The sequence below is a fragment of the Mustela putorius genome, unplaced genomic scaffold (genome assembly GCF_011764305.1).
Source record: "Mustela putorius furo isolate JIRA1106 unplaced genomic scaffold, ASM1176430v1.1 tig00000224_pilon_pilon_pilon, whole genome shotgun sequence".
Taxonomy (NCBI): Eukaryota; Metazoa; Chordata; class Mammalia; order Carnivora; family Mustelidae; genus Mustela; species Mustela putorius.
In genome coordinates this window covers 8,454,417-8,482,303 of record NW_025421321.1, presented here as the reverse complement: position 1 = coordinate 8,482,303, position 27,887 = coordinate 8,454,417, and the positions used below count along the sequence as shown (strand labels likewise).

General features: G+C 43.0%; 1 protein-coding gene across 1 annotated transcript in view; it reads left to right on the top strand.

The window, feature by feature from the left end:
* The first annotated feature begins 524 nt into the window (after window positions 1-524).
* SLC9A4 (solute carrier family 9 member A4) overlaps window positions 525-27,887 on the top strand; it is a 63,410-nt gene continuing 36,047 nt past the window's right edge. The window contains exons 1-2 of the mRNA XM_045077625.1: window positions 525-1,056; window positions 7,556-8,019. Coding sequence (XP_044933560.1) covers window positions 696-1,056; window positions 7,556-8,019 — 825 coding nt within the window. The 5' untranslated portion in view covers window positions 525-695. The remainder of the gene's footprint in view (window positions 1,057-7,555; window positions 8,020-27,887) is intronic.

Here is a 27,887-nt window from a genome sequence, read left to right as displayed (position 1 = left end):
ATGATCCCGGGATAACCCTGGCTGACACCCATAGTCTGACATTAAGTATCAATCGCTCTTCTCTACTCTCAAAAATGCCCTTGTGTGGATGATAATTACAAGACCACCTTAATCATTCATCATTAAACATGCAGAAGTGTCATTTTGCGGCTGCCCACTAGGTGTCAGCAGCGTAACCGCCGGAAAAACCCTCAAGGAGAGCATTTCATTACAGAAGTCCTATCAGAGCAAATAATTAAGTGCAGGAGCTACCTGCAGCCTTGCCCATTCAAAACAAGTACGAGAGCAGGGGGGAGGAGAGAAGGAACAGGTGCAGGACAGGTAGCTCCTTACTGAGACCTGGTGGAGAGGGAAGGATCGCCTTCCTAGTCAGAAGGACTCCAGTGATACCTGGAACGCACACCGTGGTGTCCTTCTTAATTTTCACTCACAAGATGAAACCAGTGTGCCGTGAAGTGAGGAAAAACAGCTTTGAATGAAGACATGTTTTTTCCCCTTCCCAAAACTGTTCTTCAAATCACGATCGGATGAAGGTCACACAGGTGACTTGGGCTTTACCGGGTCTACTGAATGACTGACGCCTTGGCCAGAGGCTCAGTTGTCTGGACACAAATCCTTTAAAGGTGATTTGAAAACATCGACACTCAGAATACCATGGCAAGCTCGGACTCTTCCTGGAATGACCCACAGACTGTATGTATATTACCTTTGACCCAGGAAGACGCCTCTGTGCTCTAGAAACCCTCCTTGCGGCAGATGTGTGGCACACAATCGCACACGGGGTAGGAGAAGCCCACAGCATGGGTTTTCCAATGCTTGTGCCTTTCAGTCCTTGGAGCTGGTTGCTACTGCTGGTGGCCCTCAAGTGTTCTGAAGCATCTTCAGATTTGAACAAATCCACAAATTCCACTGCCCAGCATGAACCTAATGTTCGGTTTGCGGCTGCCAGCTTAGAGGCCGATGAGAAGATATCTGTTTTTGCCCTGGATTATGACTACGTACAGATTCCTTATGAGGTCACCCTCTGGATACTTCTAGCATCCCTTGCAAAAATAGGTAAGTCCCCCAGACGCCTGGTTGTGGGAGTTGTTCTCCACGTGAGGTAATATATGTGAACTTTCACATACATTTCACTTGTAGGTGGTGAACTACATGGATTTTAATGGTTACTGCTATTAGATTAAAAAAATCTGTTCCTTTGAGTCAAGGGAAAGTTGTAACTGCTTTTTATGAAGCCATGTAATACCTCAGGATTGTGCTTTGAAATTTGAGCAGATTTCTGGGTCCTGGGTTGTTTTGATTTCTTCTTATTTCAGGGTGACAACTATGGGACATTATTTGGCATGTAAAAATCTCGAGTTCTATGCATTAAAAACTAGGGAATAAGGCATTAGACCTTGGAATGATACCCATTGGAAATTTCAGGAGCACATAATGATTCTTCTGTAAAATAGTCTTCCTTCATTCTTGGCCATGTAACTGTGGGTTTCATCAATGACTCCCATTGTTTATTCTTTAAAAGTGACATGTGCTCCTTGCAGAATGACAGAAAGCAAGGAACAAGACAATCACAGGCCACTCTTATATCACCCAGTGGTGGGATATGGGGGCGTAAGGGAGGATATGTCAGTAAAATACTGGTGCCAGTGGGGTACCTCTGCTTTCCTTTGTGAAATAAAGGGAGTTTCAAATTCGTGGATTAAATTCTAATCAGGATTATTTGTGCCCAAACCCAAAATAATGGTTTACACCTTGTGAACCTTTAATCCCTAACTCCGCCCCCCTTTCTCCCTAAAACCAGCTTATTCCAAAGTGAAAAACTGATACAATTATCTCAGTCACTATGCAGGACATCTCCTTTGCCTCTGTTAGGAACTTCATTACTTGGTAGATAAGTTGTCCTATTGGGATAGAATCTATGATTCATTTGGATGCTTATTTATAATTTTCCCCTAGCATGGGTGTGAAACAAGGGTTGAGCCTTGGGATCCGGCAGATAACTCCTGGGGATCAGGTCTGCAGGCTCCGACTCCCCATCTTACTCCCTCCCGGGGATGACAGGATATGAGTGTAATCTCTAGATGCCCTTCACAATTGCTACTCATTTTGAGCTAGTAAAGTGTAAAGAGAATGGAAATTGTTAATTAGAAGAACTCCTGTGTGATTTATCCAAGCATTAAATTACATAGAGGGTCTCCTGTTATTTCTCAAAAGTGCTCAAGTGAAAATGGCTTTCTGATGGGATAACATTCTCCGTTCAGAGGTAGGGTTCTACCACCTTTCACGCAACTGCATGGGTGCTGGTATCGTTCGAAGTGATCTTATATGGATCTTGTCTTTTCCTGGGTGAACAGTACTGTCCCCACCCACTCCTTCCCTCTTTACAGTAAAGGAAGAAGTTGGGCTGGGAATCAAGGAACTAGAGCTGTCACTGACCGACTAGTCACATTGTCTAAGTCTTTGCTGTGAAATTATTTCTAAGACCTCCTTTTGGTGCAAATAAGGATTATCTAGTGGCAAAAAAGGTTTACATTTTATGTCAGTGAATGGTTCAATGCAGAGAGGATATATTTTATCTTGGTCTTATATTAGCATAAAACTCAGATTTTTCTTTTTAGAATATTGCCCATATCCAGACCCACAATGTCTAGAAGCTCAGAGGATGGTAAGGATGCTGTTATTCACAGGACTATGGGCTTAAATGGTCTTGATTTTCATTTTGGTGAAATGCAGCATACTTTAGAAAAAGAAAGTAACTTCAGTAGGTTATCATTTGGATCATTTTTTTTTAAAGATTTTATTTTTTATTTGACAGAGAGAGGCATACACACACACACACACACACACACACACACACACATAGCGAAAGAGGGAACACAAGCAGGGGGAGTGGGAGATGGAGAAGTAGCCTTCCTGCTGAGCAGGGAGCCTGAAGCGGGGCTTGATCCCAGGACCTGGAATCATGACCTGAGCCAAAGGCAAACGCTTAATGACTGAGCCACCGAGGTGCCCCTGGATCATTCTCATTCAAATACAATTTCATACTTTCTAGCCTTTAAGAACTCAGACTATTTCTATATTGTACATGAAAAGAAGGCTACATTTAGTGATTATTATTTCTTATGTCAAGTACTGGGCTCATAGTTTTCTATATGGTGGCTCATTTGCTTGGGGCAAAAAAAAATGACATAAAAGTTTCACACATGAAGAATCTATATAGATTTTTTAGATTCTGTATTGTGAAACTTGAATCAAAATATAATTAACAATATTATATTTAACATTCATTCATTTTTTTAAAGATTTTTATTTATTTATTTGACAGACAGAGATCACGAGTAGGCAGAGAGGCAGACGGAGAGAGAGGAGGAAGTAGGCTTCCCACGGAGCAGAGAGCCCGATGTGGAGCTTGATCCCAGGACCCTGGGATCATGACCTGAGCTGAAGGCAGAGGCTATAACCCACTGAGCCACCCAGGTGCCCCTTAACATTCATTCTTTCATTCAGTCATTCTGTTGACACACATTTTTTGAATACCCCTACCATACATCGTAATGACCATGGTTCCTGGCCTCAAGGGACTTAGCACAATGGGGAAAACAGATGAATCTAGCACTGCCTGGCAGGTGCTCGGACACAAGAACATCACAACTCTCCCCTAATCCTTTTTAAAACAGCCAACTCTATGTTTTATAGAAGAATATTATAGAACAAAGATAATACCGAGTCATCTCAGATTTTGTTGTTTCTTTTATTTTAGTTCCACTCCTTGGCACATTACAGAAGGGTGTTCCTTGAGTCATTGGGCAGAATGGAATGGTAGAACCATCTCTGACTTTCAGGCAGGACGTTGCTATCAGTGGCCATTTAAATTTCAGGCACTGGAACTGAAAACTCTCAGTGACAACTCAGGACGGATGCTGTGGTCCATTGTGAAAGAAAAAGAAAACTGGAGAGTGTGATGCACATGGTGTTTCTCCTTATATTGCCCTACTTTACAGTGCACAGTGCCTCTTCCTGCTACCACTGTGTAGGCGTAACTTGGCTTAGACAGGTGGATCCATTTCAGGAAACTTGATTCCTGGAAGAAGGACCAACTGGGAAGACACAGAGCCTGAGGAAATCACACTGTAGGCTCTTCCACCTCTTTTACATGTTAAAGAATTCAATGTAGTTAAAAGGAGCACGAATTGAAGAAGAGGAAGAAGGAGGAGGAAGGTGGGGAGGAGGACAAGAAAGCCGTTGTTAAGGAACGAAGAGAGCAGGACTCTGAGAATCTTGAAGGAGACCTCAAACTGGTCTTAAAGCCAATGTGTAGGCTTGTGGTTTTGGACAGTCCCTTGATACTAATATATCCTATCGTAATAACCTGCCTGCTGATTACAAATGAAATTCAAAGCTGTGATCAGGTGAACCTACAGACTCTTGGATGTCTTTTTTTTTTATTTTAATTTTTTTATTTCAAGTTTTATTTAAATTCTAGTTTATTAACATATATGGTAAAATTGGTTTCTCATAGAGAATTTAGTGATTTATCACTTACATGTAACATCCAGTACTCATCACAACAAGTGCCCATCATCCATTTAACCCATCCCCCCACCCACTTCCCTCTATCAACCCTCAGTTTGTTCTCTATAGTTAAGAGTCTCTTATGATTTGCCTCTCTCTCTCTCTTTTTTCTTCCCTTATGTTCATCTGTTGTTTCTTAAATTCCGCATATGAGTGAAATCATATGGTATTTATCTTTCTCTAACTGACTTATTTCACTTAATATAATACACTCTAGCTCCACCCACATTGTTACAAATGGCAAGATTTCATTCTTTTCGATAGCTGAGTAATATTTCATTGTGTATATGTGTATATGTGTGTCTGTATATATATATATACATACATATATACATGTATGTATACATCTATATGTGTATATATACACATATAGATGTATACATACATGTATATACACACGTCCATCAACTTATGAATGGATAAAGAAGATGTGGGTGTGTGTCTGTACACATATACACACATATACATGTATGTATACATACATGTAAATATATAATATATACATACGTGTATTTATATGTATGTATGTATATAGAGACACACACCCACATCTTTATCCATTCATAAGTTGATGGACGTGTGGCCTCTTTCCACAATTTGGCTATTGTTGATAATGCTGCTATAAACACTGGGGAGCATGTGCCCCTTTGAATCTGTATTTTTGCATCCTTTGGGTAAATACCTAGTGTGCAATTGCTGGGACATAAGGTAGTTTTATTTTTAACTATTTGAGGAGCCATCATACTGTTTTCCAATGTGGCTGCACCATTTGCATTTCCAGCACCCCAAAATATATAATCCAGTTAAGAAATGAGCAGAAGACATGAACAGACATTTTTCCAAAGAAGACATCCAGATGGCCAACAGACACATGAAAAGATGCTCAACATCACACATCATCAGGGAAATACAAATCAAAGCCACAATGAGATACCACCTCCTTCCTGTAAGAATGGCTAAAATGGAATTAAAATTAAAATTCCTAAGGAGATATTCAATAGCTCACTATGGCCTGTGGAGAAATCTACATTACTTAGCCTTGAACTCAAGACCCTGTCTTATTTGGTTCAATCATCTATGGACTCTTCTTCCAGTATTCTTCCCAACTCATAAAAACTTTGCTGCAACCAGGTGCATCTCCTCAATGAATGTCAGATATATCTGACTGGGCTATTCCTGTCTCCCCTTTTTTTCCTTGGGGTTATCATCCCCATTTAAAATCTCTTCCATTCTGCTGTCCAAATATGTAAGTCCTAATCACTCCCAACAACCTGTTCAATTCCTACTTCTCATATAAAAGCTTCTCTGGTGAACATTTAACCAGATCGATCATTCATGTACACACTTATAGATTCTTCCAGCAAACAGACCAACTGTTGTGGGCAAGACACCTTGCGAAGCACTTTGGGTCAGTTGGAAGAATTTGGAGGTTAGTAGGGCAGATAAGTCATGCACAGAAAATGGTAGGAAGAGAACATTGTTAGACAGATACTGATAAAATATTACAGTATTTCAGAGGAAGGCATATGATTTCCTTGGGAAGTGGTCGGGAAAAGTTTAATTTTGAAGACCAAGAAGGACCTAAGTAGGTTGAAGAAAAGAACAATTCAGGCAGCAATAAATAAAGATACAAAAGGGGACCACAGGGAAAAGGTGTGTGGTTGGCTGTCACATAGGATGCATAAGAAGGACGATGTTGGGTGGGAGGGATACTGACTTGGAGAGAATCCTGGAGTGGCTGCTGTGCACTGATCTCTTCTCCTGTTTGGTGGCACGGTCAATGTACACTTCACTGCATTCTTATGCATTGCCTTGTCTTTGTCTTCCTATTTGTTAATGTGTTATTTCTTAAATGTGTTCAAAAAGCTGGAATTATAATAAGCCTGTTTGGTTCTCCACATCACACACAGTGCTCAGCAGTGCCACACAAACCCTCAGCTAAAAATCTGTGAGATGCTTTGTGTGCTTTGAGAGTCCTAGGTCGGAAATGGGATGAGCAGATACACATGATTTGGAAAAGTCATCTGACAGTGGAAGGTGGAATGGGCTGGGGAGTTGAAGGTGAGACAGGAGACCAGGAAGCAAGTGCAGAAGTCAGGATGGGAAATGGGGAGCCCCTACATAAAGGTGGTGACTGTATGAATAAGGAGGAGGAGATGGTCCTTAGGTGCAGCTACTGAGAGACACAGATGACGAAATAGGGAGCTGGTTGCACGAGGAGTAAAGTGATGGGGGTTAAGGAAATGCAACTTGATTTCCTTCCCTTTTTTAAAGATGTATTTATTTATTTTAGAAAGAGAGAGAGTTTGTGAGTGGTGGGAACGGTGGAGGGAGGGAATCCTCACATGGACTCCCCACTGAGCATAGAGGTTGACATGAGGGCTCCATCCCATGACCCATAAGATCGTAACCTGAGCCAAAACCAAGAGTCAGACACTCAACTGACTGAACCACCCAGGCACCCCTTGATTTCCATCGTATGCACCTGACCAGATGGCAGTGTCATTTGTTAAATGAGGAAAATACAACAAAAGACTGAATTTTCATGTATTGGCTTAGTGGAAGGTAAGTTTGGAAGAAACTGACGGTGATTGATTCTGAATGAGCCTTAGAGGGTCTAGAGCCTCTCAGGGAGCCTTAGAGCTCCTTGCACAGGAGCTTCACCTCCTTGCTCTTCTTCTCTACTGCCCTCTCAGACCCTGTGAAGTGGGGAAACAGGACAGAGGAAGAGGAGGGGACAGCAGACTAAGGACTAATATGAGACCTGCACTGAGCCTGGCCTGTTAAGTACTTGATCTGACTGGAAGCCCTGGCAACACTTCCAGTCCCTGCTGCAGATGGGGTGCTAAGGCTCAAGGAGACACATCACCCCAGGTCTCATCTGCTTGGTTTCAAAGGCCTCTTCTTCACCAGCTCCTGGTATCTTCATGCCAGAGCCATTTTATTAGCAAACATCTCAATGTAGTTCTCTGCTCTTTTCTAGGCTTTCATCTTTACCACAGACTACCAGGCCTCATGCCAGAAAGCTGCCTCCTCATCATAGTTGGGGCTCTGGTGGGCGCCATCATCTTCGGCACTGACCATAAATCTCCTCCCGTCATGGATTCAAGCATCTACTTCCTGTACCTCCTTCCACCCATCGTCCTGGAGGGTGGTTACTTCATGCCCACCCGGCCCTTCTTTGAGAACATTGGGTCCATCCTGTGGTGGGCAGGCCTAGGGGCCCTGATCAATGCCTTTGGCATTGGCCTCTCTCTCTACCTCATCTGCCAGATCAAAGCTTTTGGCCTCACTGACGTCAACCTGCTTCAGAACCTTCTATTTGGCAGCCTGATCTCAGCCGTGGACCCCGTGGCCGTGCTGGCTGTGTTCGAGGAAGCGCGTGTGAACGAGCCACTCTACATGATGATCTTCGGGGAGGCCCTTCTCAATGACGGCATTAGTGTGGTAAGATGTCAAAGCGTATCCCCAGGGAGAGCAGGGGTCAGGGTGGACCTGGAGACAGGAGTCTGTCCTCAGGGCAATGGGAGAAGGCTGAGCAGGACTGGGTCTTGGCTAGGTGGCGATAGGCTTTGGTCAATGGAATGTGACCCAAGTTCTGGTGACTTCCCTTATGACCTACATCAAGTATATAATTACTTGCTAATAGTGTTTTTCATTCAGTAACCAGATGACCTCTTTAAAGAGAGAAAAAGTAGAGGACATATCTATCATTGTTTAGTTAAACTCAAGTTTTCACTTAGCAAGAAGGAACTGCTGCCAAGGGCTCATCTGGTTTTCACACTGGGATAAACAATACTTAACCATTTTTCTTTTCTCTCATTCACTGGACCTCATCCTCCTTCTTTTTATGTCCTTTCTGTTTGTTTGTTTTTAACGTGTTGCATGAGATGACGAAGTCAAATAAAAGATGGGGTAAGAAAAAAATTGAAAAGGATTTGCAAAAATACTTTGGCTGGCATATCTGTCTTGATTGCCTGACTCCGCCAGAATATGTGAATGAGACAATTTTGCTTTAGAACTCCCGGAGAGAAGCTGAGAAAAATTTAACAGGCTGAGTCAACACATAGTGTTAAGGCCCAGAAGATATCTTTGGTGCTGGGATAGTCAGACTAGGCACTCCCACTCCTTAGTTGTGTTACATTACTACAAACCTAGACTAACACCAGGTGTTAGTCTAGGAAACTTTTGTATATAGTTTGATTTCCCTTCCTTACTTAAATTTCTATCACATCACATGATACTAGAATGCACTTTCAGTGTAGAAGGCTCAAACGGTGCAAAATTACACAGCATAAAAACACAAAAGCCTCCCCTTGTCCTTCTCCTCCCTGTCTACAGTAACTCTGATCAGTTTTTATTGGCTTCCCTGTCTTTATTATATGTGTATATGTATATAAGTGTATATGCACACACACATATATGTAGGTCTATATTATTTTGCATAAATTGGGTGCTATTTACATGTATTGCTTAAATATAACAAGTCTTGGAATTCATTCTATGTCATTTTAATTATTAGGTAGTGTTTCACAGATTACATTGACGATAATTTATTTAACCATTTCCTCACAGATGGATATTCAGGTTGCTCCCAATTTTTCACCTTTATTTTGTTTTCTTTTTTTTTAATTTCTCTTAAAAAAAATAAGATGTTGTATTGAATATTCTTGTTTCTGCATGCATCTCTTTTTGTTTGTGAGTATTTTTATAGGATATTTTGTCAGAAGTGAAATTTCAAAAGTGAATACCTTCAAAAATTTGAAAGACGCTGCTATTTTAATCACCTCCTCTTCATGGGGTTGATGAGGGAAGGATTCCTGCCCCAGGGATAGAAGCGACAGCTCACCATAAATAGATGACACCAACTAGATGCATATACTCACAGCCCAGGGGAGGAGGACGCTGCACACAACCCAGGGCCACATGGGGGCTACACGTGGGAACAGAGGGAACAATCAGGGGTATGGGAGTAAGGCTTTGTTGTAGCAAGAAGAGAGGTGCCTCCTGGTTCCCACAGGACGGCGTGATTGGTTTGTGTTACATAATTCCACAGGCTGTCAGGAGATTGACATCGAATACTCAGGGATGAGCAGGTATGGCACCCAGTCCCAGCAGTAAGGAGGGCTATTTGGCCAGCAGACAATCAGACTGGGGAGGAAAGTTTGCAGTTACATGATTGAGGACCCTCCCAGCTTTACCAAATGACAAGGTAGCACATAACATTGGATCTTAATTTTAGGTCTTACACCATAGCTGCTAGAATTTTCTGGAAACTCCTTATGGTCTTATATTTTCCATAGACAGTGCATTAAATATTAGTATATTAAGTATTTCCTTTATTGAATCCCACAACGGACATTGCTTCTTAATGTTTTCCAATCAAATGAGCAAAAACGGGTTAGGCATGTTTGTTTAATTTGCATACATCTCTTCCATGATCTTGCATCATTAGTGTTTTTCATGTTGTGAATTGGAGGTTCATATCCTCTTACAGTTGCCAGACTTTAAAAAACAACAACAACAACTGAGGATACCCAGTCAAATTGAAATTTCACATAAACAATGAATTTTTTTAATGTGTGCCCCAGTTATTGTATGCAAATACCACATCCTGTGTGTTTTCTTTGCTGTTTTTTTTTTTTTTATTTTTTAATTGATTTGTAGAAACTCATTATCTAAATTTGAAACCTTTGGAGTATTACATGCAAATTAAATACTTTCTCTCATTCTGTCACTTAAAATTTTTTAGACTAAGATTTTTTTTATCTTATAAAAGTTTTAAATTATTATGAGCTCAAACCTAATGTACTCTTTTATTGCCTCTGCAATTTATATCTTGTTTGCAGAGATTGTATCTAACCAAAGAACATGCAAACATTTTTTTTTTAAGATCTTATTTATTTATTTTACAGACAGAGAGTGAATGCCAGCCGGGGTTGGGGCAGAGGGAGAGATAGAATCTCAAGCAGAATTCCTGCTGAGTGCAGAGCCTGGTGCAGGGCCTGATCTCATAACCCTGAGATCATGACCTGAGCTGAAATCAAGAGTTGGCCACTTTACGACTGAATCACACAGGCACCCCACAAACATTGTTTTGTTTTGTTTTGTTTTTCTTTTTCACCTTTTACAATTAGCTATTTAATTCATCTGGTAGACAATGCTTTATAGTGAAGACTTCATGCTAAAGTAGATAGTACAGGGACAAAAGTCTCCTAAAAAGTAATCCAAGACATCTAGTTTGGATTCACCAAGTGAAGGAGACCCATACATGAAGTTGGAAGTCAATTTATTGATTCATAATGCAAATCTCTAACCGTTTAAGAAGATGCTGAACTCATTAGGGCTCCATAGTCTTTCCTTTTGGGCAAGTTCCACAGGAAGCCAAGTTGTCAGAAACTGAGAGGGGAGGCTGGGAGTCCAGACTCCAGACTCCCGCTCTATGCCTCAGAATCACCTCGGTGATTCACCTCATGAATATCTGAATGTCCAAACCCCATCTCAGACTCTCTGAGAATGGAACCTGGCAATCCAAATTTAACAGGCACCTCTGATGATTATCGACACTTGAGAACTCTTGGTTTCCTGCCTTTAAGTTGAGAGTAGCTGCTGTATCTTGATGTAAAATAGTGCTATGTTTGGAGCAAGGGCAGCTCTCTCCTCACACTGGGCTGGATTGACTCTGAGATCCCCTTTCCTTACCCCATTCTGTCTTTAGATATTTTCATCCTTGCAGTGTTCTTACAATGGAGTAAGTGGCCTCAGCTGGGAGCCTATCCACTCCCAAGATGGCCCCTCTAAGCAATGAGGTGTTCATTTCACAGTTCACCTTCCAAAGATTTCACTTAAATCCAAGTTATTGGGTGTTACTTGCTTACTGTAACTCCCACTCCCGGCAGCGTCACTGAGGAGGCTTATCTGTGATAACATCAAAGGCACCTCTTGGCAGGCCATTCTGAGGTAATTAATTCTTCAACCTTTTCTTCACCAGTGCCTTTCCAAATATTACTTCTTGTCATTTTCCCAGAACGTGCTATTTATAGCACTGGACTCTGTTACCTCTTTGGGTTGCCTCTGAACTTGAGAATCTGACGTCCCTCTGAATTTTCTCTTGATTTTACATCTAGAGCCAATCACAGCTTGGTTTCTGGTTGGAGTTTCTTGGCTAACAAGATTTGTTTGACTTTCCCAGAGTTTAATTGTTTCCACTTGGACTATTTTTTTTTTAATGATCATTTCAAAATAAAATTGCAATTTTCAACCCACCACAGTATCTGCTGAGGGCACTGCTGTGACCTCCAGTGGGCCAAGCTGTAGTTGTGTTGGCTGCAGGGGGGTCACCCACACATCACTCCTGGGTCACTCTGTGGTCGCCCACAGCACAGTGAGTATTAAGTGTGTGCTGGGGCACTTCTGTGACCCAATGTGAAACCAGAGAAGCTCCAGGGCCAGATTTAGAAGGCAGTTTGAAAGCAACTGGTATTTAATGCAGTCCAGTTGTATTTTGAGCAAAGGCCCTTGAACTCACCCTTTCATTGAGGAAGGGGCCTTCCCGAGGGCAGCAGTCACAAGCACGCTCTTTCAGCAGAAAGTCTGAGTCATCGGGAAAGCGATCTGTGATTTGTGGGTTACATGTGACAACTCCACGGATCTTTATCCACTGAAGAGATGCTTTCTCAGTAAAGAAGAGCTGTTCTAGAATTGTCGAAATACCAATTGGACCCTCCAGGTCTCTTGTCCTACGTATTTTTCCCTCTTGCTGAACATTTCACCAGATCACACTCTTAGTGGTGGGCAAAGGGAGCAGAGACAAAACCCGAATAGCTCTAATATGATCACTAGCACCCCCGGTTGAACGACATGGCCAAAGTCATAGCAAGGGACTATATCCAGCTAGTATATCCGGGCCCTGGGTGGGATCACCTCAACCCTTATTATTTTATTAAATTCTTTCATTTTACTATGACACATGACTTAACAACTCCATTTCACAGATAAAGAAAACAAGGCAAAGGAAGTTAAAGTAAATTGAACAAGGGCATTGTTGGTTAACAAAGGACAATCTGGACAAGACACACAGCTCTGCCGCATTTCAATCTTTTTCCTTGTATTCTTACCTCTTGCCTTTCTTCCTTTTCTTTTTCTTTCTTCCCTTCTTTCCCTCCCTCCCTCCTTTCCTTCCTCCCTTCCTTCCTCTCTCTTTCTCTCTAAAGATTTTATTTTTAACTGATCTCTACACCAAGCAAGGGGCTTGAACTCACAACACCGAGGGCAAGAGTTGCCTCTCTACCCACTCAGCCCATCCCTTTGAGTTTCCAACTCATGGAGTCCCAAGAGATATGAGAGAACCCATGTGTTACCACTGAGTGCCCTGGGCTCGTGTCCACTTAGCAGGGAAGCCAGTGCTCTTTGAATTGGCTAACGGGGCCGAGTCCAACTTATGGCTCCGGGAAAGGTTCTGATCATCTCTGTGTCTCATTTCTGTAAATATTGGAATGATGAGATTCCTTAGCTCCTAGGGTCACTGGAAAATTCCTATTAAACATGCATGAGTACGCAACACGCAGGGAACGTGAGTGTGTCGCAGAAACTCTTGGACACGGCATGGCTGTTGGCTTACTCTTAGTGGGCAGTCGGTTTGAAATACGGTGCTCCTTCATTTTCTGGAGGCAGATGGTTCTCCCTGAGGGAGGATTGTTTCCCCTGGTTTTCCCTGAGTCAGTCAGTTTCCTGGTCAGTTTGCTACCAAAGTCTCTTTTGTGTCTCATCTCTCCCCATCTTCCCCCTCCTCCACCTCATCTGAGAGGTCCAAGAGGCCAGCACAGGCAGGACTGACACTTGAGCCAGGGCGGAGGGTTCCAGAGCAGTCTGCTCCTGACCGGTACTCCATGCTCTCCCACCTCTCTTCCTCTCTCCCTGCGCTTTCTTTCCCTCTGACTTTCTTTCCTTTGTATTCATCTGGCATCTTGCTACGGTGGAGTCCACCCTCCAGCACAACAGAGAATGAGAGAGTAGTAGAGGGAGGCAAATGAAAATATCGGACTGAACACAGACCTCCGGCCCCTCACGTGGCTGGTGCTTCATGGAGATTTCCTTATTCAAGATTCACTGCAACCTGATGTAGCCAGCGTTGTTGTCCCCATGGCATGAAGGGACAGTATGTACGGGTTAAGAAGAGAGACACCCCCCACCCACCCCGGATTCCAACCTCCGGGTTCGCATCTCCTGTTGGTTCTTCTTGCTTCTTTGAGCCTCTGAATTCACAGATCGCCAGGTGCTTATGGTTCTTCATTGTTATTTTTATTATAAAGACACAGATGGTCTGGAAGTTGTTTTTTGGATACAATTTATTCTATGTGGTTCAGGAGCCAAGAGACAGAATGAAAAGTTGCCCTCCCCCTGCTTTTCCAGCCTGGTTTTCTAAGGCAGAAATCCATAGCACCAGGTTCTTCACAGAGAGCTTTTGCCTTTCGTTCAATTTACCCCTTTGTTTATTATGCATGCTTGTTGCTGGCCTTAGATCCTAAATTGCCGGCCCCCTTATGCTAGAATTCCCTGCCCTCCTCTCATCCCATCCTGCCATCCCTTTGCCAACCTAACTTGGCAAACTATTTGCCAGGTGAACCCCGTGATTCCGCTCCTAGCAGCTCCTGCCATTATTCCTATGACCTTCGGCTCATGTCAGGGTCCTGGAATCGAGCCCCAAACTGGGCTCCCTGCTTCTCTCAGCAGGGAGCCTACTTCTCCCTCTCCCTCTGCCTGCTGTTCCTCCTGCTTTCTCTGTGTCAAATAAATAAAAATAGAATCTTAAAAAACAACAATGATGAAAGGACCAGGTTCTGAGAGTTTGGGGGTTGGTGAAAGTGGAGATTTAGGGATGTGGTGTGTCTGGAGAGAGCATGGAAGCTCCCCACACTGTCCCTGTGCCTTACCCTATGCACCCCTCCATCAGGCTGTTTCTGAGTTATAACCACCTATACCAAACTGGTAATCTGGTCAGTAAAATGCTTCTCTGGAGTCTGGAGGGTGAGTTCTGTGAGCCATTCTGGCACATAAATAGAATCTGAGGAGGGGGTGGTTGGAACCTCCTTTTTATGTTCAGCTGATTAGAGACACAGGTGACAACTTGGACTTGTGATTGCCATCTGGAGTGCAGGTGGGGAGGACATTCCTGTGGGACTGAGTCCTTCACCTGTGGGGTCTGACGCTATCTCCAGTTGAGTTAATTGCTCAGAGTTGTGGGATTAATCACACTCATAGCTACTGGTGTCAGAACTGGGTGTTAGTAATAACACAAGTCCACCTATGTGAGTGCTTCTGAGTCAGGAATCTCCTCACACCCTAGGTGATGCCACGTTACCCAGTCGATCAGGCAGTCTAAGCTTTTCCTAGAGAAGTGCTGTGCGCAAACTTGACTCTTTAGTGGGCATGGTAGGCATTATTTTCTTGTCCTCTTTTTACCTCCTTATTTCCTTATTTCAACTTATTCAGGCTCCTAGGATAGGAAGTGAGAGGCTCCACATACAAGTATACAGTTTCCTCTGGCCAAGAATATAGGGAGCTCAGGGTAGAAGACAGAGGCAAAACTTACAAGTTGTACAATCTTGAGCAGGTGGCTCAATCTATTTGCGTCTCCATTTTCCTGTGTGTACAATGGGATAACTGATCTCACCTCAGAGAGCGGTTTTGAGGAGGATATGAAAAAATACACAAAGATGTCTGGCACATAGTAGTTAATGACTAAATGTCCCTTTGTCCTTCCCATATTTGAAGGGAAGTTCCACACAAGAAAGGCAATCTGGTTGGCATCTGTTGGCATAGAAATGGGAAGAAGCCCTGAATCACAGACAAACTGGGCCCTGGAGCCTTGGCTGGTTGGGTGTAGGTGCCTGGGGAGTGAAATTTACTGCCCCCGCCCTTGCAAGGGCTCAGCAAGTGCACCGGAGCTGTGAGACTCCTCCCCCATGGCTGCTTCTGACCCACCAGTGGTGGGGAGAGCAGGTGTCTGGTGCTCGCCCAGCCAGGGGCCCAAGCAATTTCCTTCAGACATGTGCTTTCCACAAAACATTTGGAAGTTAGCCCACAGCTTTCACTGGCAGTGAAATATAGTGCTGACTATGAGGTGCAGGAGTGGGCACACGCCTGCACACGTGTGATGCAATGGCAAAAAGAACTTGGGATGAAACAGGATGTTGGAGAGGTCACAGATTCACCAATCTGGAGGAGGCAAATCTGACTCCTAAATGTCCCCAATTGGGTGACATCGTTACCTCCCAAATATCCTATAGCTATATGTTCGCCAGCAGCCTGAAAGATCTGTCCCCTAGATGCATGTCCCAATTCAGGAGCTTACGCAGTACAGGGACAGAGAGGGACACTGCAATCATTATTTCACTGGAATTCCTCAAACTTGATTCACATACACTTGTTTGGTTCATTTTCTTTGGGTTGAAAAAACAATGATTGCAGTGGGAATTGTGTAAATCGACTTTCCTCCAGCCTACGCCGTGAGCCCTTTAGGGGTGGTTAGAGCTCCCTCCAACTCCCAAGTGCAGGAAAAAAGAACAAAGCCTCCCTGGTTGTCAAGTTGTCCTTCCTTTGTCAGGAGGGTGGTTGAACAGCTGTGGAAATGAATTTGGAAAAGAAACACTTGGGGAGAAAATCAAACTCTGTAAGCCTTTAGAGAACAAGCAGAATGAGCACAGAAAAGCATGGGCAAGCACTTCTTTCAGAACCATAACGACCACGCACTGCACAGCGACTGCGCTAAGTGCCCGGATGCAGGAGCTCAGGAACGTTGTCTCAACCTTTGATGAGCCACCAGCTATCAACATTTGCCTTGTTTCTTCTTAGCTGTAAATTCTTTTTCTTGCCCTACAACCAGGAACCTGCCTGTTCTTCTTTATTGTCTTTTTTCCGTTTGTCGATTTATTTTAGAAAGGAGAGCCTGCACTTGGAAGTGGGGGGAGGGGCAGAGGGAGAGACTCTCAGACAGAATCCCTGCTCAGCGTGAGCCCCACTTGGGGCTCCATCGCCCAATCCTGCAATCCTGAGATCATGATCTGAGCTGGCCCTGAAATCATGAACCCAAGAAACCAGAGACCCGAAACCAAGAGTTGTTTGCGCAACCAAGTGAGCCACCCAGGTGCCCCCTTCTGTTTCTCTTACTGCCCTTTCAAGCCATAGAGATTTCTTAGGAAATTACATAATTCATTAATAAAAGTAATTGACTTGGGAGAAAAGCCTGGAACTACAAAGAGAGTTTCCTAGTTCAGTGGTTTTTAATGGAGCCCACCCTCCTGCATTCTCAAGGGTTAGTTGGGTGTGTCGGGCTGTGGTTGGGAAAAAATATGCTCAACGTCAGGTGAAAAGCCCCACGAGTTGGCTGACAAAGAGTTTCCCTATAGCTTCCTAAATGATTGTGTAAGGTGAACAGTAGGTCCAGCAGAACCTGTTGCACAAGGCTGCTCTGTGACGTGATACCCAGATGGTGGCCTGGAGGGGTGAAGCCATGGGTACTGTCTGGACTGTCTTTCTCCAGATTTTACTCCTCACAACCTAGGACCAGCTATGGTCCTTAGTAAGTAGGAGACTCACAGCCTGGGAGAAAAACGGAGAGATCATGAAACCCAGAGCCTTAATTTTAAGGATGCAAGTTCAGTCCTGTTTGAGCCAGAGAGCTCCTGAATTCGAATCATCTATTTACTCCTCATTCTTTTATTCACAAAAAAACTATTACTGAGCAACCCCTTTCAGTTTCTGAAAGTTCAGTTTCTCCAAAGAAGCCAATCACCGAGCTCGTCTCCAGTGAATTTAAATCTACTGGTCACAGCTGATGTTTGCTTTTATAGTTAATAAAATTTCTGAGGTTAATAGCCTTTAAGTGACTTTTCCTGCCATGTTGGTGTACTAACACCAGATGGTGAAACATAGCCCTGTGGGCATTTGCTCTAAGCTGATGAGAGGGCGGGGGAGGCTAAGCTGAGGTAGACTTTGGAGTGCTAGGCTTCGACCTTCCTTGGATGGTAGTATGGGTGAGGAACAGGTGTTGGTAGGGGCCACGTGATGACTGTTAGGTGAGTTTTGACCTGCTGAGCTTGAGATAACCTATAAGCCATTGAAAAGAATTTTCCCTGAGTTTTACAAATAGGAGTCTGGAGGAGGGGTGCAGGATCTAATGGACGTGCATGCTTGGAAGCCATTGGCAGGTAGGTGGTAATTGTAGCTTTGAAACCTGGCAGCCCTCCTTCCTACCATTCTTCGGGCTGAGAAGAATTTTCAGGCTTTTTGTATGAAAATGAATTTCTCAAAGAAGCTTCTTTGCTGGGCCCCCTACATCAATAAAGTCCTGCTGCTCACACTTCTCTTTATTAAATCTTCTGACATCTCTTCAGGTCATCTTCTTGGCCTCTGTTCTCTGAGGTTCTAAGCAACATGTATTCAGGGATATCCATCCTAGGAGAGCTGGGAAATCCCGTGTTAAGTGTCCTGTCTGGGGTTGCTGATCATCTCTTTCCTTTCTTTAGGAGTGAGGCTGAAGCTTCCTCCATTCTGTCTTTTATTTTATATCATTATGCAGTGCCTTTAGGTCATTGCTGTGTTCCTTAGTTGATTTCCTTTACCCGTCAGAACCAGCGGTTGTTAAGGAAATGCTCTATGACAGAGTTTAATGTGTCCATGACCCTTCAAACAAAAGAGAAAATTAGCTGGGCTTATTATTTAATTTCCTGTAAGGTCGTTGGGTACAGCTCCCTCTGACAGTCTTTGTACCTGTCCATTATCTGATGGAGAGAAGGATCCTCTTTACTGTGATTCTGAAATTTCAATGCTTTTCACATGTATGTGGAGTCAGGAATTAGTTAGGCTTTTTGTTTTTAAGGAATCGAGTTTATGGCAAACTTAAGGAATGAGATTAGTTAAAAAGACATACACAAAGTCATCAGGAAGATAGAGATCCCAAAGTAGTCTGTTAGGGCCACCATAATAAATAGCACAGACTGGGGGGCTTACACCAGAGAAATGTATTTTCTCAGACTTCAGGAAAAGTCCAACACCAAGGTGCTGGTTGGTTTGGTTTCTGGTGAGACCTCTCCTCCTGGCTGGCAGTTGGCTGCCTTCTGGCTGTGACTTCATGTGGCCTTTCCAGTGTGCGCTTTCTTGGTACCCCTTCTTTTTCTTGTAAGGACACCAGTCTTACTGGATTAGGACCCCTCCCTTATGATCTCATTTTAACTTAATTACCTCTCACTAGACCCAATCTCTTATTCACTCATATTCTGTAGTACTGGGTGTTAAGACTTCACATAAATTTGAGGGGGACACAATTCAGCTCAGAGAAGACCCATCAGGAAGCCTTCAGGAAATGCTTTACTACCAGGCCTCATAAAAGCTGTACCTGGAACCAAGCTGGTTTTAGGGGTTTCAGAAGTACCTAAAGTTCAGGAAAAGAAACAAACAAACAGAAAAGTAAAATCAATGAATCACTGAAGTAGTCGTTAGTGTAAGTTTATTGTGTATAGACACAAAAAGATGTCTGCAAACCAGGAGCACTCAAACCAAAACATGGGAGCGCCTGGGTGGCTCAGTGGGTTAAGCCGCTGCCTTCCGCTCAGGTCATGATCTCAGGGTCCTGGGATCGAGTCCCACATCGGGCTCTCTGCTCAGCAGGGGGCCTGCTTCCCTTCCTCTCTCTCTGTGATCTCTTCCCTTCCTCTCTCCTACTGTGATCTCTCTCTGTCAAATAAATAAATAAAATCTTCAAAAAAAAAAACAAAAACCCAAAACAAGGAATGAGGATATGTTGTGAGCAAGAAGCTTATCTAGTGTGAGGGCAGAGACTGTTCTTTATAGTGATTGGTTAAGATATTAGAATTTCTTAAATGAAAGGGAATTGGTTAGTGGTTACTTCATATCAATTTTAGGGAATTATTTAAGTTTTGCTAGAGCGCACCTGGGTGCCTCAGTAGGTTGAGTGTCTGACTCCTGGTTTCGGTTCAGATCATGATCTCAGGGTCCTGAGTTCAAGCCCCGCATTCAGCAGGCTCCACATTCAGCAGGAAGTCTGCTTGAGATTCTCTTTCTCTTTGTCTGTCTCTCTCTCTGTCTCTCTCTCTTGTCTACTTGAGATTCTTTCACTCCCTCGGACACTCCCCTTGCTCACTTACTCTCTCTCTCTAAAACAAACAAATAAAATCTTTTAAGTTTTGCTAATGATTTTCAGAGGTGTATGCAAAGAGAGACCCAGGTGGTGCTAGCCTGGCTTGTCTCACAAAATAATGTAAATTAAGTGTTGCTGACTAAAATGGGTTTTGTCTGCTCAGGAAATTTTCCACTCTGGTTTCCATTTGTGTTTGGCTTTCACAGAATCAAGAGTTCCTAATCTTCTGATTGTCAGGAAGGTCCAGATTATGCTGTGGTAATAAACATCCTTCTAAACCTCTTATTTCTTATTTACACTACTGGTTTCTCATGGGTCAGCCAGATGCTCTATTCATTATTGTTGCTCGGGACCCTGGGCTTATAGAGCAGGCACCATATTGCACATTGCTGGGCACTGCTGGGAACTGTGCCACAGGGTAAAAGAGTTATGGAAACTCATCTCATTAAGCAAGTGTCCCATCTCATAAATGATATATATCACACTCCTCGAAACTCATTCAAAATCAAAACTTGGCCAGGCTTAGTCACATGGTGGAGCTGAAAGTGGAGTCCTACCAGGTGCCTTGAAGGAAAAGAACTATGGGCTAAACTGTGCTAATAATTATCACATGATCCCTCCAGAGCACTGCCGCCCCCACCCCCACCCTGCCCACCATGGATGCACCATGGGTCAGTTGCTTAGAATCTGCTCCTTTGTATAGCTCTTTCCAGTTTCATTCCAAGTAGAGTCAACGTAATCTACTCAATTATCTTTTCCACTAATCCTACTCACAATTCTTACTTCTTTGTGCCTCTTTATCATCTCTTAATTGATCTCATGGTATTTATTTGTCTATACCTAGTCAAGTCTCCTGTATTTTTCAGAAAATAGAGTTGTTATAGATCATAAACAGGGAGAGGATATTCCTGACAGTTACGTCTATGGACAGTTTTCTCAAGAGTCTGTGTACTCTGTTCTTGAATGGGAAGTCTCATGTTGAAAGCCGCATGAGGCTACCCCTTCCTTAGGTTCAGTGTCATAGTAGTCACCCTTACAAGGAGCCACTGAATGGTGGGGAGTATGACTATGATGTCATGAGGGTTTGTGTATTGAAAGGGTTTTGCCGACTTTTGCAGTGGTTTCTGGTTGGTTAGTTTGTTTGTTTTAGATTTTTATTTATTTATTTATTTGAGAGAGAGTGAGAGAGAGAAAGAGAGAATGAGTGATCATGAGCAGGGGGAGAAGCAGAGGAAGAGAGAGAAGCAGCCTTCCCACTGTGGAGGGAGCCAGATGCGAGGCTTAATCCCAGGACCCTGGGAGCATAATCTGAGCTGAAGGCAGACACTTAACCAACTGAGCTACCCAGGTGCCCCTCAGTGGTTTCTCTCTCTCTCTCTCTTTTTTTCATTTATTTGACAGAAGGATACCCATCAAGACAGGGAACACAAGCAGGGGTAGTGGGAGAGGGAGAGGGAGAAGGCTTCCCACAGACCAGGGAGCCCGATGTGGGGCTCGATCCCAGGACCCTGGGATCATGACCTGAGCCGAAGGCAGACGCTTAACGACTGAGCCACCCAGGTGCCTCCTCAGTGGTTTCTCTTAAAGGGTTGATGTTATTATGATCTTGGGAGGTTTCATGAACTTCTTCAAGGGAACATAACGGGACCATTCCCTGAGCCCCACCCCCCACCCCCGAACTGTTGTGTTTTACACTGTTTGTGACACATCAAATGTGTGGCTGTGTTTTCCTATACCAGCCAGTTCTCAAACTCTCCAGACTTGGTGTTCTACAGTTTAATTTAATTCTGACACTAATTCTGAATTAACACAGATCCCACAGATGAAGGACTCAGTCCCATTAAATGGCCCCCACTTCAGACATCCATTGTAAGTCTGGGCCACTCATACCGAAATTGGCTGCGAAATTGGGAGTTCCGAAACCCTCTCCTCATGTTTGATAATTTGCTAGAATAGCTCATAGAACTTGGGAAAGCACTATACCTTGGTTGCCAGTTAGTTATAATGGATGCAAATCAGGAAGAACCAAATGATGAAAAAGAGGCATAAAGCAAGATATAAAAGGAAGGGTTGATATTCCATGTCCTCTCCAGGCATGCCATCATCCTGGCATCAACCTGGAGACTTTCTGACTCGGGTAGTTTCAGATTTTTCTGGAGGTTTCATTACATAGGCATAATTGATTAAATCATTAAGCATTGGTGATTGAACTCAATCTCTAGCCCCTCCACCTGCAGATCATGGAGTGGGGATGAAAGTTACAACCTTCTAATCACTTGGTTGGTTCCTCTGGCAACCAGCCCACCTCCAGAAGCTCTCTGGAACCCAGACAAGAGTAACCTCATTAGCAGAAACTCAGGTGTGGTCAAAAATGGTCCATGTGAACAACAAAGGATGCTCTTCTCACTCAGGAAATGGCAAGGTTTTTAGGAACTCTGTGCAAGGTATTGGAAACAAAGACAATAAATACAGATTTTTCTATTATATCACATTACTGCATCTCCATCTCAAGTGAAGAGGGTAAATCTAATCTTGTTTCCATGAATGCCATGGACATGTTTGACATTTAGCATTGGCTGAGATTTCCCCTCCAATATGTGAAAAAGATCCACAAGATTGTGATTGAAATGAGTCCAAAGAAAATCTTTTACAACTTTAATGACATCCAGAGCCATGTAATTTGGAAAGATAAGAATTGTTTTTCATGTAGTCATAGGGACTGTGTTTGTAAGTGTAGTCTTCTTAAATTATATGTGCTACTTTAGCTTCTCAAACTAGCATGCATCTTTCTGGCAGTGTATACTGGTGTCCAGGGACAGGGCTGGCCCAACTGACTTTCCCAGACCCTGGGAACAGACTGAGTAGCTCTTTAGAACCCGGAGGGCTATGCATAGGAGTTTTCGTTTGTGGCAACAACATGCAAATCTTTGAGTCTTAATCATATCCCCTTGTTTCCTCTAGATTTGAGAGTCAAATAAACTCCTAGGTCTCACTAACACTCATTCAAATACGCCTGGAATGTCTGGCCCCACATCTTGGCTTCACTCCTTGGAATATGAGCACATCTGCAGAGGTTGTCTGTATGTGGGTTGTTCTAAGGTCAGGCAGAAGGTACAATGGGACCGAATAAACTCATTGAGCTGGGATACAACCACTAAGCTTCTGTTGTGTCCATTTTGAAACCTAACATCACAATTTCCTTTCAAACACTCAGCCAAGATTTTTCTCAAAATCTGGCCTCACTTTGCTTAAACCAAAGAGACCAATATTATAACAGCTTTGTAAAATATGCTGGGTACAGTTGGATAGATATTGTCCAGGTCAGCCATGTGCCAGATATTCAAAGGGCATTTAGATGCACAAGAGATGTATAGGGGAAATTCCTATTAAAGAAGATGGGGGGGAGCTTAGAGAAACGGGGAACTCAGACCACCATGCAGAGTGACCCCAGCTGAGCAAAAGGGGACTGAAGGGAAACCGGAGGGGACTGGCTGACTGCATTTCTGAGAGGGCTTATAAGCCCAGTGGGAATCTTCAGGCTAAGAACATCCATCAGAGGATCCTGCACCTTCCAAGAATGGGCCTGCCTTAAGGCGCTGCCACACCAGGTCCTTAGCTGAGGACAGCAGTAGGAATCAAGGTGTAGTCCCTGGCTGCTCAGTTTCATTCCCTGCAGTTGGAGACCTGAGGGCTCCTGACTGCCATGGAAGGAGAGGTAGATCACAGATGATGGACAGAGAAGCAGGATTAGAAAGGACATACATGGGACGCCTGGGTGGCTCAGTTGGTTAAGCAGCTGCCTTCGGCTCAGGTCATGATCCCAGGTTCTGGGATCGAGTCCCACATAGGGCTCCTTGCTCGGCAGGGAGCCTGCTTCTCCCTCTGCCTCTGCCTGCCTCTCTGTCTGCCTGTGCTCACTCGCTCTCTCTCCCTCTGTCTCTGACAAATAAATAAATAAATAATCTTAAAAAAAAAAAAAAAAAAGAAAGGACATACACAGTGTTCGTTAGGCATACATCTCTGTGTACCTTCCTCCCTGCTTATCTGTGATGCAAAGGAATTAAAAACACAAATGCAGACTAGCACTTACCACATGTGGGGTGGTAAGTGGACAGGATGGTGCAGAAAACAGCGACAGAGTACAATAGAGATATATGAATTATTGGAAATATATAGCTCTTGTGTCAGAGTGTTTCTATATAATGTTTATATTATAAACGGGTAAATTAATCCACATATAAATAAAAAATGATGTGGGAGTCTATTGTTAAAGATGAAGAGGAGAATGGAGATAGAAGGTGAAACAGCAGGTGACTCTTGGATTTCTTGCAGGAGTAACTGAAGAGAAGGAGGTGCCATTGAACCTTGAGATACTATGGATCCTGAGAAACAATCTGGGGGGTTCAGAGGGGAGGAGGGTAGGGGAAGGGGTAACAGGGTGATGGGTATTGAAGAAGACATGTGCTCTTATGAGCACTGGGTGCTATACTTAACTAATGATTTACTGGACACTGCATCAAGGGCTAATTATGTACTACACAGTGGCTAACTGAACATAATAAAAAAATTTTTTTAAGTATTAAAAAAAGAAAATTTTCAAATGTTGCTGACAGGAGAAAATAAACCAAATGTAGTATATATAAAAAAAAAAAAAAGAAAGGACATACATATGTGTGTGTGTGTGTGTGTGTGTGTTTACATGAGATTTACAGATGTATTTATAAATATATATGCATATACTGTGTCTATATATAATATTTAGAGTGGCTTTCTCTGGGAGGAACTGGGAGACAATACGGGGATTTTACTTTGTCCTTTTAAAATTTCTATGCATCAGCATGAGTATTCTTAAGCAAATCTGGTGTGAAATTTCAGCAAGTCTCTCCCTCTCTCTATTTAAGGCAATTCCTTTCCTAATTGCACCAATGTACAGAGCTCATGATGTAAGAGTATGTGTGTCTTTGCTTGAGTCAATTTGCGCTAAATTTTTTGCTGCTGCTTCTTCTTCTTCTTTAAAGGTTTATTTTTTTAAGCAAGAGAGAGAGAAAGAGTGGGTGGTGGAGGGAAGGTGTCAGAGGGAGAGGGAGAAGATCCCCCACTGAGTGGGGAGCTTGCTTCAGGGCTTGATCCCAGGACCCTGAGATCATGACCTGAGTTGAAATCAAGAGTTGGCTGTTTAACTGACCAAACCAGCTATGAACCCCTTTTTCTTCTTCTTATATACCTTCCCCAGCTTCTTCTCCTTTTCCCAGAAGATGTCTAGAAACATTTCTTTAGGGGAGGAAGGGAGCCTGTTTACAATCTTCTTCTACATATCCCTCTATCTAACCAAGCTTGTTGGCTACTGGCTACTAATCACATTAAAAAGCAGGAACTAATCCAGACACTGAAAACATGTGTCCTAGGCTCCCTAAAGAAATAAAATGGAGCCATTTGGAGGAAAGCCACAGATCAGGACTTTTTGAAATTCAAAATCAAGTTGTAGCCTGAGAGATTGACAATGAAAATCTGCTAGTCTGTAATACAAGTCAATTTATTTGGGTTATAGAAGCTGTACTAGATTGAATAGTGCCCCCCTCCCCCAAAAAAGAACTCATGTCCACCCAGAACAAGATCACATGAGATGTGATCTTATTTGGAAATAGTTCTTTGCAGATACAATTAGTTAAAATGAACTCACACTGGAGCGAGGCGGGTTCTAGTCCAAGGACAAGTATCCTTGTAAGAAGGCAATGTGAAGACACAGAGGAGGGGACACACAGAGAAGTCCATATGTGGACAGTGGCAGAGACCACAGTCCTATGTCCACAAGTCAAGGAACACCAAGGCCTGCCAACAACCACCAGAAATGAAGAAGAAGAAAAAAGAACTATCCTTTCCTAGAAACTTCAATGGAGTGTGGCCCTCTCAGCACCTTGATTTTGGACTTCTAGCATCCAGGACAGTGAGAGAGAATCAAATTTCCGTCCAAATTTGGGGTGTGCTGTTACAGCTGCTCTGGGAAACTCATACAGAGGGCAATGTGACAAAGCTGCACTGGGAAAGGGAGGTGCACTGGACACCCTCCTCATGTCTCCCCTCCCCATTCAGCAAAGTCCATTAGTGATACAGCATCCTACATGAGGAGTGGAGACAACCGAATGACGTTGAGGACCGACCTTTCCACCAACTCATATTCCAAAGACAAAAGCCATTCTGTTCTGGATAAGACTTTTTTTTTTCTTATAATTCTCTTTACTAAAGGTATTGTCATTCCCAAAGCTAGAGGATATAGGGATGGAAGTTTCCATTTAAAGGTAAGTGTTCACAGCTGCAAGGGCCATGCAGGAACAGGAAACCACACAACACATTGTCATTTCCGAAACATCATGGCAATATAAAAGAGTCAAAAAAAGGCCCAAAAGGATCTTTAAGGGAAAATTAGATGGAACAAAATTGGAGGCTATAAAATGGCATATTGTGAATGCATGAGAATCCCTTATATGAGGAGGTAGCATCATAGTTTAAGACCCATTATTAGGGAAACCCAAACACAACAAATGACTTTCAGCTTTTAACAAATTCCCAGGAAAACAGAAACATTCCTGGGTTTTTTTCCCCATTTATTGTTTTCTTTGGAATTGAATTTATTCTATTAACTTTACTTCTTTGTAAGTTAGTGTTCAAAGACTAAATGTGAAAAGTCACTACTCTTGCAAGATCTTGTAGCAAAACCCTAATGTCTTTTTTCTTTTCTTTTTTTTCTCTTTCTTTCTTTCTTTCTTTCTTAGGAGAGAATATGTGTGTACAGTGAGAGGGAGGGGTAGAGGGAGCAAGAGAGAGAGAGCACGAGGCTGGGTGTGGAGCCTGACTTGGGCTGGATCTTGCGACCCTGAGATCATGACCTGAGCCCAAATCAAGAGTTGGACACTTAACTGACTGAGCCACCAGGTGCCCCCAAACCCTATCTTAAAGAAGGTGATATACAAGTCTGTGATTCAGAAAGGAAACTCAAGTCCAGAGGTTCTGTAGGGAAAAGTAGACAGTACAAGAACATTTTCCCAATGAAAATGTTTCCCAATTTGACATGCAAGGATCCAAACCAGATTAAGAAAGAAGAGAATAGATTTCCAAGAGAGGGAGGCAGGGAGAAAGACCTGAAGTATCACTGTAAGAAAGAAGTGCTCTACATTTGGCCAGATTAGGTGCACCCTGGTGGGTGTGGGAGGGCCGTGGAATGGCGGCCAGCACGGAGAACAGTATTTAAGTGTTGGTTACAGTATAAGTAAGTTGTGTATGTTCTGTGGAGTGCCTATAGTTGTAATAGTAACCAGCTAAATATGTAAGACTTGAAGAATGGAATATTTAAATTCTTCTTAAGAAAAAGAACACCAATTCGTCCTTCAGAGATGTAGTACAAAGTACTATGCTTTCCATAGACTCCCAAAGAAGGACATGATATGGGCATAAGAACCCATCCTGCCCCAGCCCCTTACCTCCCATCTCCAGAAATAGACTTAAGTATAAAAGTAGTAGTAGTACTTTTATAAAAGTAGTAGTAGTAAGTATAAAAAAATTAACGTGTTAACAACTGGACTCTGGGGAGTTCTGTCTACATGCCACAGACTTTTAAACAATTCTGCTGAAAACATTTTCAGACAGGCCAATCGAAATTTAAAACCTGTTGCAAATCCCATATTGTCTAACTTTTTTTTTCTTTCTCATTCTAGCTTTATTGAGCTATAATTGACATATACCCTGAATAAGATTTTTTTTTGAAAAATGTATTTTCTTTCCTTTTTAAAAAAAAATATTTTATTTATTTGTTAGAGAATGAGAGAGTGAAAGAGAAGGCACAAGCAGGGGGAGCAGCAGGCAGAGGGAGAAGCAGGTTCCCTGCTGAGCAGGAAGCCCAATGCAGGGTTTGATCCCAGGACCCTGGGATCAGGACCTGAGCCAAAGGCAGATGCTTAACCACCATGCAGGCATCCCTGGGTAAAATTTTTGCTCTCCACAGAAATGGATAACAAAGTGTGTTAACAGTCTATACAGTAACTCTAGGGCACCCATGAACAGAGACACACATTGCCACAGACCAGCTGCTTGTGCTATTTCTGCTACTGGAGAACAACCTCACTCAAATAAATGAGGCACGCCTTAGAAAATAAATGCAAATGAG